Raw genomic sequence first — 13876 nt, 5'->3', positions numbered from 1 at the left:
TTACTGTGAGGATGTTCTCCCGAAATGTGTTTGTCGTTCTTAATTGGTGTGGCTTCACAGCGTGGCGCATATTACTAAGAGTGTTAAAATTGTTTATATCACAACCATTAGTGTACTCTGTGTCACCCAGTATGCCTTGCAGTCGTGTGCGTGTTGCCCCAGAAACCACACTCAACATGTTGCTGGACCGGCAAGCAGATCGTACATGTTGTAGAAGGCGACAAAGCCATTGGCTTCATAGCACGCACTAATACTTATTATCTGGGTGACTGCCTGCAGTTATTCAAGAGTCTTCTTCGCTTTATGAGACGGGTCTTGATGGCAAAGGCTACCTATCCCAGACCCATGTATATCAAATATTTCCGGATTGTTCAACCGCCACCTGCCCGAATCGAATTAAAATCTATTTTTTCGTCATGTCAACCGCCCGACCCGCGGTTCATCTGCTGTCTCCGCGGATGAGACCGCAAACCGCGCATTTCTACCGTGTATATTCACATTAGATTAGATTAGATTAGATAGTACTTTATTTATTCCGTCAGGAAAATTACAATTTTCAGCACAATCCCATTCAAGATCAGACAAACATTACAGGGAGACAGAACAGGATCGCTGACGGGTCTGCCGGCTTCCAGCGCCCCTTACAAAAAAGATGACATACAGGTAAACAGGGGGGGTATGGGAGAAAATAATAGAAGATTAAAATAAAATAAAAAAAATCGGTCTTAGCCTGGGCCCTGTAGTGGGGGTGCAGACTGAGGCCAAGGGGAAAAAAAAAAACAACAACTCATAGCCATAGTACACATCCCTCTTCCATGTGTGTAAGAGGGAAACATCAAACATCAAAGAACACAGGGGACATTAAAGACATTAAAGCAGCAGATACAACCAGACACTTCTACATATAGCTATGAATAAAAAGCAAAAGAAACATATTCACTGTGGTGGCCTCTGCGGTGTTCCACGCCATCGTCCGCTGGAAAGGAGGGAGCATGGCCAGAGACAGGAGCAGACCCAACAAAGCAACCGAGACAGCCGACTCCACTCTCGGCCAGTGTCCAGTCCGAATGGATGAGCGAGGATACGTCCAAGTATGTAACACAATTTCCCAACTCATACGGAAACGGGGTTTGTACCCAACTCTCTCCTTTGAGGCACACATTAAAAGCGTTACTAAAACGGCCTTCTTTCATCTCCGTAATATCGCTAAAATTCGCTCCATTCTGTCCACTAAAGACGCTGAGATCATTATCCATGCGTTTGTTACGTCTCGCCTCGATTACTGTAACGTATTATTTTCGGGTCTCCCCATGTCTAGCATTAAAAGATTACAGTTGGTACAAAATGCGGCTGCTAGACTTTTGACAAGAACAAGAAAGTTTGATCACATTACACCTGTACTGGCTCACCTGCACTGGCTTCCTGTGCACTTAAGATGTGACTTTAAGGTTTTACTACTTACGTATAAAATACTACACGGTCTAGCTCCATTCTATCTTGCCGATTGTATTGTACCATATGTCCCGGCAAGAAATCTGCGTTCAAAGGACTCCGACTTATTAGTGATCCCCAAAGCCCAAAAAAAGTTTGCGGGCTGTAGAGCTTTTTCATTTCGGGCTCCAGTACTCTGGAATGCCCTCCCGGTAACAGTTCAAGATGCTACCTCAGTAGAAGCATTTAAGTCTCACCTTAAAACTCATTTGTATGCTCTAGCCTTTAAATAGACTCCCTTTTTAGACCAGTTGATCTGCCGTTTCTTTTCTTTTTCTTCTATGTCCCACTCTCCTTTGTGGAGGGAGTCCGGTCCGATCCGGTGGCCATGTACTGCTCGCCTGTGTATCGGCTGGGGACATCTCTGCGCTGCTGATCCGCCTCCGCTTGGGATGGTTTCCTGCTGGCTCCGCTGTGAACGGGACTCTCGCTGCTGTGTTGGATCCGCTTTGGACTGGACTCTCGCGACTGTGTTGGATCCATTATGGATTGATCTTTCACAGTATCATGTTCTCATAGTCATCATTGTCACCGACGTCCCACTGGGTGTGAGTTTTCCTTGCCCTTATGTGGGCCTACCGAGGATGTCGTAGTGGTTTGTGCAGCCCTTTGAGACACTAGTGATTTAGGGCTATATAAGTAAACATTGATTGATGATATTAATGTTGTAAATACAAATCTTTATGTATCTAGAAAGGGTGGTCCTAAAGAGGTAGACATTTTTCGGAGGTCTCAAGAAGGTCAGAAATACAAGTGTGTGTGTGTGTGTGTGTGTGTGTGTGTGTGTGTGTGTGTCCACCAACACCAGTAAATGCCGTATTGGAAATGTCTGACTTACAGTAATTGGCCTAAACCTCAAGAACACTCAGCCTCTTCTTGAGGTTTAGGCAAACACATTAAAGCATTGTTACTTTTGTTTGCCCATCATTTTACAACCTTCCCCTCGTACAAAACGTGAACACGGTGCACGTTTAATAGTGTTGCTGTGCTGTGGAAACTAACAAAAACAAACACAGCCTGTCACCATGTCTAGGAACTATGTAGCGGCAACAAGCCATAAAGCGGGACTGTGCCAATTCAAAGCTTAGTCCGACAGACAGGAAATGTCAACCTGAGCTTGGCGACCGGAGTACTTTTCTCACAACTTCATTCACTTATTTCCCCCGGCCTCCTCTTCCTGCTGAATGCTGTGGAATGTGCATCTCTGCAGTATGCAGAGTGAGGGTGGTGAACTGTGCTGTGAGTCTGTGTTTGCATGTTGGGGGAAAAAAACAAACAAAATTAAAGCTGCAAGCAGCGTTGGTCGGGTCCGCCTTTGGCTGCTGCCCTCGAGACCCACGGCCGGATAAGCGGTAGAAGACGCCTTGGTGCCACTATTTTGAGAACCTGATGCATTGTGAAAGTAATGCAGTTGTTGTATTGAAGTGAAAATATCAAACTTCCTGTTGATTTTTGCTAAAGTATGTTGATTATTAAAATGTAGGTCTAAGTGAGACCTACATAGTGTTTTTTTGTTTCATGTCTCTCTGACATTCCTACCGGAAGTTACAAGCAGTTTTGTCTGTGTTTTCTTCCTAGGAGCAGTTTGTCCGTGTTGTATTCCTAGGGGGGCGGTAGAGCGCAATTTTGAGTTTTGAGGTTAGGTTTTTTTCATCAGATCGCAATTTTTGCCAGACCTGATGTGTGTGTCAAGGTTGGTGAGTTTAGAAGCATTTTAAGGGGGTCAGATAACAGCTCAAAGAGGCAAAAATGACATTTTTTCGGAGACTTTGCGCAGGGGTTCTTTGAAGGCGCGTAAAATCAAAACCTGAGAACTTATCAAAACTCTGTTCAATACTTTTAATCAGAAGGGTTCAATCTCTCTCCTGTGCGAGTTTGAAGCCAAAACAACAAACGCACTCAGAGGAGATAATGTTTGAAGAAAGGTGACCGTTTTTTTACAAAACTTTTGTTTTGAAGGGGGGATTGCAAACTACCTGTTGATTTTTGTTGGGGGTTGTCATTCTATGAAATGTAGGTCTAAGCGAGACCTACATAGAGGTTTTTGTTTTATGTCTCTCCGACATTCTTACCGGAAGTTACAAGCAATTTTGTCTGTGTTTTCTTCCTAGGAGCAGTTTTTTCAGTGTTTTATTCAAAAATAGCGCCAGAGCGCAATTTCGAGTTTTGGGGTTTGTTTTTTTTCATTAGATTGCAATATTCGCCAGTCCTTATGTGTGCGCCAAGTCTGGTGACTTTTGAAGCATTTTAAAAGGGGTCAAATTACAGCGCAAAGAGGCAAAAATTGCATTTTTTGCGAAAATTTTATTTTGAAGGGGTTTTTGCCAACTTCCTGTAGATTTTTGCTGAAAGAAGTGAGTGTATGAAAATTGGGTCTAAGTCAGACCTACATAAAAGTTTTTGTTTCATGTCGCTATGACATTCCTAACAGAAGTTCATCAATCAATGTTTATTTATATAGCCCCAAATCACAAATGTCTCAAAGGACTGCACAAATCATTACGACTACAACATCCTCGGAAGAACCCACAAAAGGGCAAGGAAAACTCACACCCAGTGGGCAGGGAGAATTCACATCCAGTGGGACGCCAGTGACAATGCTGACTATGAGAAACCTTGGAGAGGACCTCAGATGTGGGCAACCCCCCCCTCTAGGGGACCGAAAGCAACGGATGTCGAGCGGGTCTAACATGATACTGTGAAAGTTCAATCCATAGTGGCTCCAACACAGCCGCGAGAGTTCAGTTCAAAGCGGATCCAAGACAGCAGCGAGAGTCCCGTCCACAGGAGACCATCTCAAGCGGAGGCGGATCAGCAGCGTAGAGATGTCCCCAACCGATACAGGCGAGCGGTCCATCCTGGGTCCCGACGAGCAGTCCATCCTGGGTCTCGACTCTGGACAGTCAGTACTTCATCCATGGTCATCGGACCGGACCCCCTCCACAAGGGAGGGGGGGGACATAGGAGAAAGAAAAGAAGCGGCAGATCAACTGGTCTAAAAAGGGAGTCTATTTAAAGGCTAGAGTATACAAATGAGTTTTAAGGTGAGACTTAAATGCTTCTACTGAGGTGGCATTCCAGAGTACTGGAGCCCGAACGGAAAACGCTCTATAGCCCGCAGACTTATTTTGGGGTCTAGGAATCACTAATAAGCCGGAGTCTTTTGAACGCAGATTTCTTGCCGGGACATATGGTACAATACAATCGGCAAGATAGGATGGAGCTAGACCGTGTAGTATTTTATACGTAAGTAGTAAAACCTTAAAGTCACATCTTAAGTGCACAGGAAGCCAGTGCTGGTGAGCCAGTACAGGCGTAATGTGATCAAACTTTCTTGTTCTTGTCAAAAGTCTAGCAGCCGCATTTTGTACCAACTGTAATCTTTTAATGCTAGACATGGGGAGACCCGAAAATAATACGTTACAGTAATCGAGACGAGACGTAACAAACGCATGGATAATGATCTCGGCGTCTTTAGTGGACAGAATGGAGCGAATTTTAGCGATATTACGGAGATGAAAGAAGGCCGTTTTAGTAACGCTTTTAATGTGTGACTCAAAGGAGAGAGTTGGGTCGAAGATAATACCCAGATTTTGCTGATGTTGTTTCCCAGAACACTACTGACTCTATCCTTAAACCTCTCACCATTGCATATAATTCTTTGTGTAGATTTTTTCCTGAGATGTCCATTCTTGTGGTCTGCAGTACAGTCAACTTCAATATCCCAACAGGAAGTTCCTAGTGGGGCTTCCGTTGCTTGTCTTATTACAAATCTGTGTTTCATTTGGGGGAAAAGGCAGTAAAAAGCAGAGGTGTGCACGTGTCATGTAACCAGGCTGGTAATTGGCTTAGTCCTAAATCGAGGACTAAATCCTAAATCGAGGTGTCACCTGCGTTGGGTTTTGTTTTGTTACATGTCCCACCATACTTAAAACAAGTTTGTTTCAGTATACAGCTCCCTATTCCCTTAGAAATATGAATTTTCTATTTTTTACAGTAGTGAACATTCATAGGGAACTAGACCGTGGGTCATTCAAGTTCAACGCCCCATTTGACTGGAAAAATCTTCCTGCTTCTTTACAAGCCATTACTTCAGTTTTTTTTTTTGAACTTTAAATCAGTATTTTCCAACCTACAAACAAAGGGTGTCTGATGTTATGTTGTATTGTATTGTGTTCGATTACAATGGTTTAGGCCAGGGGTGCCCATTACGTCGATCGCGAGCTACCAGTCGACCGCGGGGGGTGTGTCAGTCGATCTCCAGCCAGGCTTTTAAAAAAAATAGACCTAAAAATTAGTGATCATCAATCTTCACCAAGACGTCACTTAAATGACATTCACGGTACCGGAGGGTCTTGTGAGATGACGCTGGCTGCTGCAAGATCATTATTATGAAAATATGACCGAGAGGAAGGCGAGAAACACTTTTTATTTCAACAGACTCTGGCGCCGTACCTTCCATCAAAACTCTAAAGGCCGACTGCACATTTCCTATCTTCACAATAAAAGCCCTGCTTCATGCTGCCTGCGCTAACTAAATACAGAGTCTCGGAAAACTGGCGTGCACAAGCGATCCCTCAGAAAGCTGGCGTGCACATCACTTGTGCACGCCAGCTTTCCGAGACTCTTATTTTGTTAGCGCGGGCAGCATGAAGCAGGGCTTTTATTGTGAAGATAGGAAATGTGCAGTCGGCCTTTAGAGTTTTGACGGAAGGGACGGCGCGAAAGTCTGTTAAAATAAAAAGTGTTTCTCGCCTTCCTCTCTGTCATTTTTTCATAATAATGAACTGGCAGCAGCCAGCGTCATCTCACAAGACCCTCGGGTGCCGTGTATGTCAATCAAGCAAGCTACGGAATTTGCCGCCAACGTTTTTCTTGTAAAGTGTATGGAAGCTGGATGAATTAGATGCCAAAAACCAACCACTTTCATGTGGTATTGTACAGAAAGGACAACTTTTTTTCTCCTCCATTTGAAAATGTGGGCGTTATCATCATTACTGTCTGATTCCAATCAATGCAAGTCATCAGAATCAGGTAATACACCAACTTATATTCTTGTCTTTGTGAAAGAAAGACATCTATATGTGTTACACATGCTTGTATTATCATTAAACACATTTAACTTGTTTACAAAAATGTCTTTCATAAATAAATAAATAAATATAAATGATATATATAAATGAGGTAGATCCCCTAAAGTTGGTCAATTGAAAAGTAGCTCGCCTGCAGAAAAAGTGTGGGCACCCCTGCTTTAGGCAAATGTGTGTGGAAGTGCGAAAGCAGTGTGTTGTTGTGTTTGATTGTGTTTTCTTGCAATGTATATTCTATCTTTTTCTGTATTTGTGTTAGGACCCCCTTGTAAAGCTCCACATAAAACAAGAATGGGAAAGAATGCCACTTTCAAAGCTTCAACAATTAGTTTTCTCAGTTCCCAAACGTTTATTGAGTGTTGTTAAAAGAAAAAGTGATGTAACACAGTGGTGAACATGCCCTTTCCCAACTACTTTGGCACGTGTTGCAGCCATGAAATCATAAGTTAATTATTATTTGCAAAAAAAGATAAAGTTTAAGAGTTTAAACATCAAATATCTCGTCTTTGCAGTGCATTCAACTGAATATGGGTTGAAAAGGATTTGCAAATCATTGTATTCCGTTTATATTTACATCTAACACAGTTTTCCAACTCATATGGAAACGGGGTTTGTAAATAAATGTCAAGCGAAGTGGGGTTGCAGTAACGTCTCCCTCGGGGGATTAATAAGGTATTTCTGATTCGGATTTCAACGTTGGATCCACGTTGTCTTACTTTACAAATACAACAATTTTGCAATGTTGTTTCCAAGTCAGTTTTAAAAGACACGCATGTATAATCACCGTTCTTTCAATGTCTTGTGCCTGCTAGGATCCCCTTTCACCCACAAAACAGACAAATAGGGCCTTTTATACAAAACCCAGCTATGCAAAAAGTCTAATACGACAAAAAAAAATGGACTTAGAAGGATCGGACCTCTGAAAAAGGTGACATTTTCACAGTCTGCATTCCAAGTGTCCGACATCTGTATTGAAATATTGAAAACACAACCGCTGTACTGTGTCAGTACAAAGCAGAGTATTGTGTGTCTGCAGCACACTGACTGGAAAAGACTGAGCCATTGAATCATCCTCCATTTTGATTGGCTGCACATCAGCCCACCTCCATGCAGAAGACCCCCCCCCCGCCCCACCCTAAAAAAAAACAAAAAACAGACTGTTCCGGTATGAGCAGGCCTTCTTCCCAGATAATTACACACACACTCACACACACACACACACATACACACATGCATGCACAGTTTTGCACACACTGCTATCAGTTAGACACTCTTTCATGTGGTCTGCAGTATAGATGACTTCAATCTCCCAACAGGAAGTTCCTAGCGGGGGTTCTGTCGCTTGTCTTTACACAAATCTGTGTTTCATTTGAGGGAAAAGACAGTAAAAAAGCAAAGGTGTGCACTAGTAACACACTACATTCACTCTGTTGAATTGAACTTTTCGGATAGATTATTTGATGATTTACGTTGAAAAATGTATTCGGGTGTTGCCATTTAGTGGTCAATTGTACGGAATATGTACTGTACTGTGCAATCTACTAATAAAAGTTTCAATCACTCAAACAATCAAAAGATTGTATTTGTCAGAGTTGTTTTAATGCAGGGGAGAGCCACAAAGCCAAATATTTTAAAATGTATTTCCGTAAGAGCCACATAATATTTTTTTCAACACTGAACACAAATAAATGCGTCCATTTAAGCAAGACCAACATTTCTAGAGTATAACAGGTCTCTTATTCTTTGTAATAACATTGTTATTCTGAAGCTAACTGTGGAGGGGGGGTGGCCTGCCGGCCTGCAGTGAACTGGGGTGTGCCAGGACCGGCCTCTGAATAAGCGACAGGTGCGTAGACGGCCCACCCGGGCCTTGTTATCTAATCACCTGTCGCTCTGTTATAAGCAGCAGCCAGGAGGAGAGACGAGGGTTGGGGCTGGAGCCAGAGCGCGAGCGAAAACGAAAGAGAAAAAGACAATTGCTGGAAAGCAACTGAGAGACTTTTTGAAAAATAAAACAATATTGTAACCCTGAAACAGGCTCTCATGTCGGTGCTTGGTGGTCTGAAGAACCCCCCAGGAGGGAAAGCCCTACACTAACCAATAATAAATAACTTCTTACCATCAAAGGGGAACATTATCACCAAACCTATGCAAGCGTCAATATATACCTTGATGTTGCAGAAAAAAGACCATGTATTTTTTTAACTGATTTCCGAACTCTAAATGGGTGAATTTTGGCAAATTAAACGCCTTTTCTGTTTATCGGTCTTTTAGCTCATTACAAACACCGGGTCTCAGCTCTGTTATTTTCCGTTTTTTCGACTATTTTTTGGAACCTTGGAGACATCATTGCTGAGAATGCTAACATCCGCTAAAAGATACGAAAACAAAAATCTCCAAAAAGAAAATGCCTTGTTTGGTTCTTTCACTTTTTTTTAATCTTTGGAAAAGCACTGGTAAAAACAGGTGGACTACAACGTTGGGTTGATGTAAACTACTTATAATAATGGATATAACAAACTCTTAGCTGTGCCTCTGCAGTGACATAAAAGGAAGGGGAAAAAAGTAGTAGCACTAACAAATCCTGAAGACGATGAATCATGGACATAAGCACCCTTTAAATAGAATGCTGGGACGTCGGGAGTGGAAACACAACAAGTACACGCTAAAAAATGTTGGGTTATTTTTATGAAGCGCGATCCATTTTTTGGGTTATAGGGGCATTAATTTAACTCAATGTCTGGGTTTTCAAAACAATGATCCATTTTTGGGTTATTTTTCAATGAGTAACACATTTTTGGGTAAAAGGCTTTTTTTTTTAATACATTTTTTTTACTTTTTTCTTGAAGGGAATTTTTGTCAGGATTAATCTCATTAACATTATTGACAATCACACATCTTATGTACATGACAATATTTGAGCATGCTATATAAAACTACTATAACCATACAACAATTCATGTAAAAAAATGTCAGTCATATCTTGCTTTTGAGTATATTTTAATGGAATGAAAACACTTTTGGTCAGTAGTTGGGAAGGAGTAGGAAAAACCAGCAGTCAAATTGATAATTTTGAACCAACTATTGGGTCAAGGAGCGCTAAATTGCGCAACCCAATAGTTGGGTTCGGAATAACCCCACATTGTAGGGAGCAGAAATACATTTTTTGGTTAAATAATTCAACCCAATAGTTTGGTTGTGAATAACCCAACATTTAGTGATTATAACTCAAGTTTTGGGTTGAATATTTAAACCCAATACTTTGGTTCTGAATAACCCAACATTGAGTTATCATAACTCAACTTTTTGGTTAAATAATTCAACCCAATAGTTTGGTTCTGAATTAACCCCACATTGAGTTATCATAACTCAACTTTTGGGTCACATAATTCAACCCAATAGTTTGGTTGTGAATAACCCAACATTTAGTGATTATAACTCAACTTTTGGGTTAAATAATTCAACCCAATAGTTTGGTTGTGAAGAACCCAACATTGAGCTAATACAACTCAACTTTTGGGTTAAATAATTCAACCCAATAGTTTGGTTGTGAATAACCCAACATTTAGTGATTACAACTCAAGTTTTGGGTTAAATAATTGAACCCAATAGTTTGGTTCTGAATAATTGAGTTATCATAACTCAACTTTTTGGTTAAATAATTCAACCCAATAGTTTGGTTCTGAATTAACCCCACATTGAGTTAACATAACTCAACTTTTGGGTCACATAATTCAACCCAATAGTTTGGTTGTGAATAACCCAACATTTAGTGATTATAACTCAACTTTTGGGTTAAATAATTCAACCCAATAGTTTGGTTGTGAAGAACCCAACATTGAGTTATCACAACTCAACTTTTGGGTTAAATAATTCAACCCAATAGTTTGGTTGTGAATAACCCAACATTGAGTTATCATAACTAAAGTTTTGGGTTAAATAATTCAACCCAATAGTTTGGTTGTGAATAACCCAACATTTAGTAATTATAACTCAACTTTTGGGTCACATAATTCAACCCAATAGTTTGGTTGTGAATAACCCAACATTGAGTTATCATAACTAAAGTTTTGGGTTACATAATTCAACCCAATAGTTTGGTTGTGAATAACCCAACATTGAGTTATCATAACTAAAGTTTTGGGTTAAATAATTAAACCCAATAGTTTGGTTATGAATAACCCAACATTGAGTTATCATAACTAAAGTTTTGGGTCACATAATTCAACCCAATAGTTTGGTTGTGAATAACCCAACATTTAATGATTATGACTCAACTTTTGGGTTAAATAATTCAACCCAATAGTTTGGATGTGAATAACCCAACATTTAGTGATTATATCTCAACTTTTGGCTCACATAATTAAACCCAATAGTTTGGTTGTGAATAACCCAACATTTAGTGATTATAACTCAACTTTTGGGTTAAATAATTCAACCCAATAGTTTGGTTGTGAATAACCAAACACTGAGTTATCATAACTCAATTGTTTTGTTAAAATAATTCAACCCAATAGTTTGGTTGTGAATAACCCAACATTGAGTGATCATAACTCAACTTTTGGGTTAAATAATTCAACGTAAAAGTTGGGTTGGAAAAATTAACCCAAAATGTTGAGTTAAAATAACTCAAATAAAGGGTTAGTCATTTTTTTGAACCAGAAATTGGGTTATTTTTTTAACCCACCATTTTTTTTTAGTGTGTACAGTGAAGTGAACTCGTCCTCATCTTGCAGAAAAGAAAAAAAAAAAAGAAGCGTCCGTCCTTTTTTTTTTTAGAAGAGCGTCTGCTCGCCTCGGCTCTTTCTGCAGGCTCCGTGGACGACGGAGAGCAGGAAGGCCAGGCAGCAGAGGCAGGCGAACACGGCGGCCGTCAGGTAGACCTTGTACAGGCAGGAGTGTTTGTACTGCTCCAGGTTGCAGTAGGAGTTGCGATCCGTCTTGTAGATCATGACGCCGATGGCCGGCAGGTAGAGGGCGGCGGCGGCCACGTCGTGCGCCAGGTTGGTGCCGGCCCACCGGGGCCCCCCCAGCAGCGGCACCAGGTCCTGCTTGTCCAGCAGGGTGAGGAAGAAGAGGGCCAGGGTGAGCAGCCAGAAGAGCACCGCCACGAAGAGGACGAAGTGGATGGAGCCTTCGTACTTGTTGGCGGCGATCGTCACCCACAGGCCGGCCCCGAAGACGATCTGCAGGATCCGGAGGACTCCCGGGAAGCTCCGGAGGAACTTGACGATGTTGGCCCTCACCTGCGGCTGCGTGGGCTGGGGCGGCATCTCTCACTCTCTTTCTCCTTTTTTTTTTCCACTCTCCCCCTCCCTCCTCACTTTAGGTCCCTTGTTCCCGAGCAGGGCGGGCGCTTCCTGCCAGCTGCAGACAGCTGGCCAAAAAGGTGGCAACTTTTCAAGTGGAAATCCGGGGAGGGAGAGAAGGGTTAAAAAAAAACAAATGTTGAACAAATGAGCCAAAAGAAAAAGCAGGTTGGAGAGAGAAAAGGAGGAACTCGGTGTTCTTTCCACAGGCCACAGGGTTTTGAAATGAAAAGCAGCCTCGGTGTGTGTTTCGTCTTTTCCGTTTCCTCTGCTCAACTGTGTGTGTGTGTGTGTGTGTGTAGGGGGTGGCCGTCTGTGGAAGAGGGGGCGGCCCCAAATTTAAAGCGCGCCCCACCCCCTGCTTTGACTGTTGCCAGACCCGTTTCAATGTATTTGGGGGCCCTAGGCCGGAGTTTTTCAACCACTACTGTGCCGTGAGATACGATCTAATTCCACCTATTTGGGGTAAAAAATGTTTTTTTTTTGCAAACCAGTAATTGTAGTGTAACAAACAGTTCAGGGTGTCCCTCCAGTGTTGCCATAAGGCTGTGACGTAAGAGGTCTATAAAGGTGGGTTGTTGAAGAAGGTGCGCTCATTCTCAGGCAGACAGGAGAGATTCGATTAGATTAGATTAGATAGTACTTTATTTATTCCCTCATAATAGAAGATTAAAATGAAGTAAAAAAATCGGTCTTAGCCTGGGCCTTGATCGGACCTGGTCTCATGGCTGCCTTTTAATATTTTATTATAACAGTACACACAAAATATGCGAACCCAGGACACTCGGCTACAGTAGTCTGTAAATGATGTGTTGTTGTTGAGTGTCGGTGTTGTCTCGAATAACCGTGTAAAACTCTCCCATATCAGTAGGTGGCGGCCGGTAGCTAATTGCTTTGTAGATGTTGGAAACAGCAGTAGGCAGGGTGAAGGTAAAAAAGGTATTTCATGCTTAAACAAAAAAATAAACAAAAGGTGAGTGCCCCTAAGAAAAGGCATTGAAGTGTAGGGAAGGGTATGGGGAACAAAACTAAAACTGAACTACAAAGTAAACAAAACCCGAATGCTGGACGACAGCAAAGACTTACTGTGGAGCAAAGACGGCGTCCACAAAGTACATCCGACAATAAACAATGTCCCCACAAAGAAGAATAATCCATCCATTTTTCTACCGGTTATTACCTTCAGGGTCCCGGCGGGGCACTGGAGTCTATCTCGGCTATAATCGGGCGGAAGGCAGGGTACACCCTGGACAAGTCGCCACCTCATAACAGTACACACAAAATATGCGAACCCAGGACACTCGGCTACAGTAGTCTGCAAATGATGTGTTGTTGTTGAGTGTCGGTGTTGTCTCGAATAACCGTGTAAAGTAATTGGCGGTCGCTAGCTAATTGCTTTGTAGATGTTGGAAACAGCAGTAGGCAGTGTGAAGGTAAAAAAGGTATTTCATGCTTAAACGAAAATATAAACAAAAGGCGAGTGCCCCTAAGAAAAGGCATTGAAGCTTAGGGAAGGGTATGCGGAACAAAACTAAAACTGAACTACAAAGTAAACAAAACCCGAATGCTGGACGACAGCAAAGACTTACTGTGGAGCAAAGATGGCGTCCACAAAGTACATCCGACAATAAACAATGTCCCCACAAAGAAGGATAATCCATCCATTTTTCTACCGGTTATTACCTTCTGGGTCACGGGGGGTCACTGGAGCCTATCTCAGCTACAATCGGGCGGAAGGCAGAGTACACCCTGGACAAGTCGCCACCTCATCACGGGGTAAAAACTACTGAAATATTCTTGATTGCTAAAACAAAATAGATGCGGGAAATATCGCTCAAAGGAAGACATGAAACTGCTACAGGAAAACAGCAAAAAATACAAAATAAGTTAGTGCGTGATTTGACAGGTGGTGACAGTACACCTACTTTGAGACAAGAGCTATATTGATGCATGCTTGGTTATGTTTTAAAGTCATATCCAAAAATT

General features: G+C 42.0%; 1 protein-coding gene across 1 annotated transcript; it reads right to left on the bottom strand.

Moving 5' to 3' along the window:
* Nucleotides 1-9564: 9564 nt before the first annotated feature.
* marveld1 (MARVEL domain containing 1) lies at nt 9565-12202 on the bottom strand. The gene has a single exon (XM_061910224.1). It carries the CDS (start codon nt 11852-11854, stop codon nt 11357-11359), a length of 498 nt encoding a protein of 165 aa, XP_061766208.1. The 5' UTR covers nt 11855-12202; the 3' UTR covers nt 9565-11356.
* Between the last annotated feature and the right edge of the window lie 1674 nt (nt 12203-13876).

This window comes from Nerophis ophidion, linkage group LG09 (genome assembly GCF_033978795.1).
Source record: "Nerophis ophidion isolate RoL-2023_Sa linkage group LG09, RoL_Noph_v1.0, whole genome shotgun sequence".
NCBI classification, from domain to species: domain Eukaryota; kingdom Metazoa; phylum Chordata; class Actinopteri; order Syngnathiformes; family Syngnathidae; genus Nerophis; species Nerophis ophidion.
Note: the sequence above shows the minus strand (reverse complement) of the source record. Positions and strands in the feature narration are given on the sequence as shown.

Coding starts and splice junctions, on each gene's coding strand:
- marveld1 (XM_061910224.1), bottom strand. CDS start 11,854: ATGCCGCCCCAGCCCACGCAGCCGCAGGTGAGGGCCAACATCGTCAAG.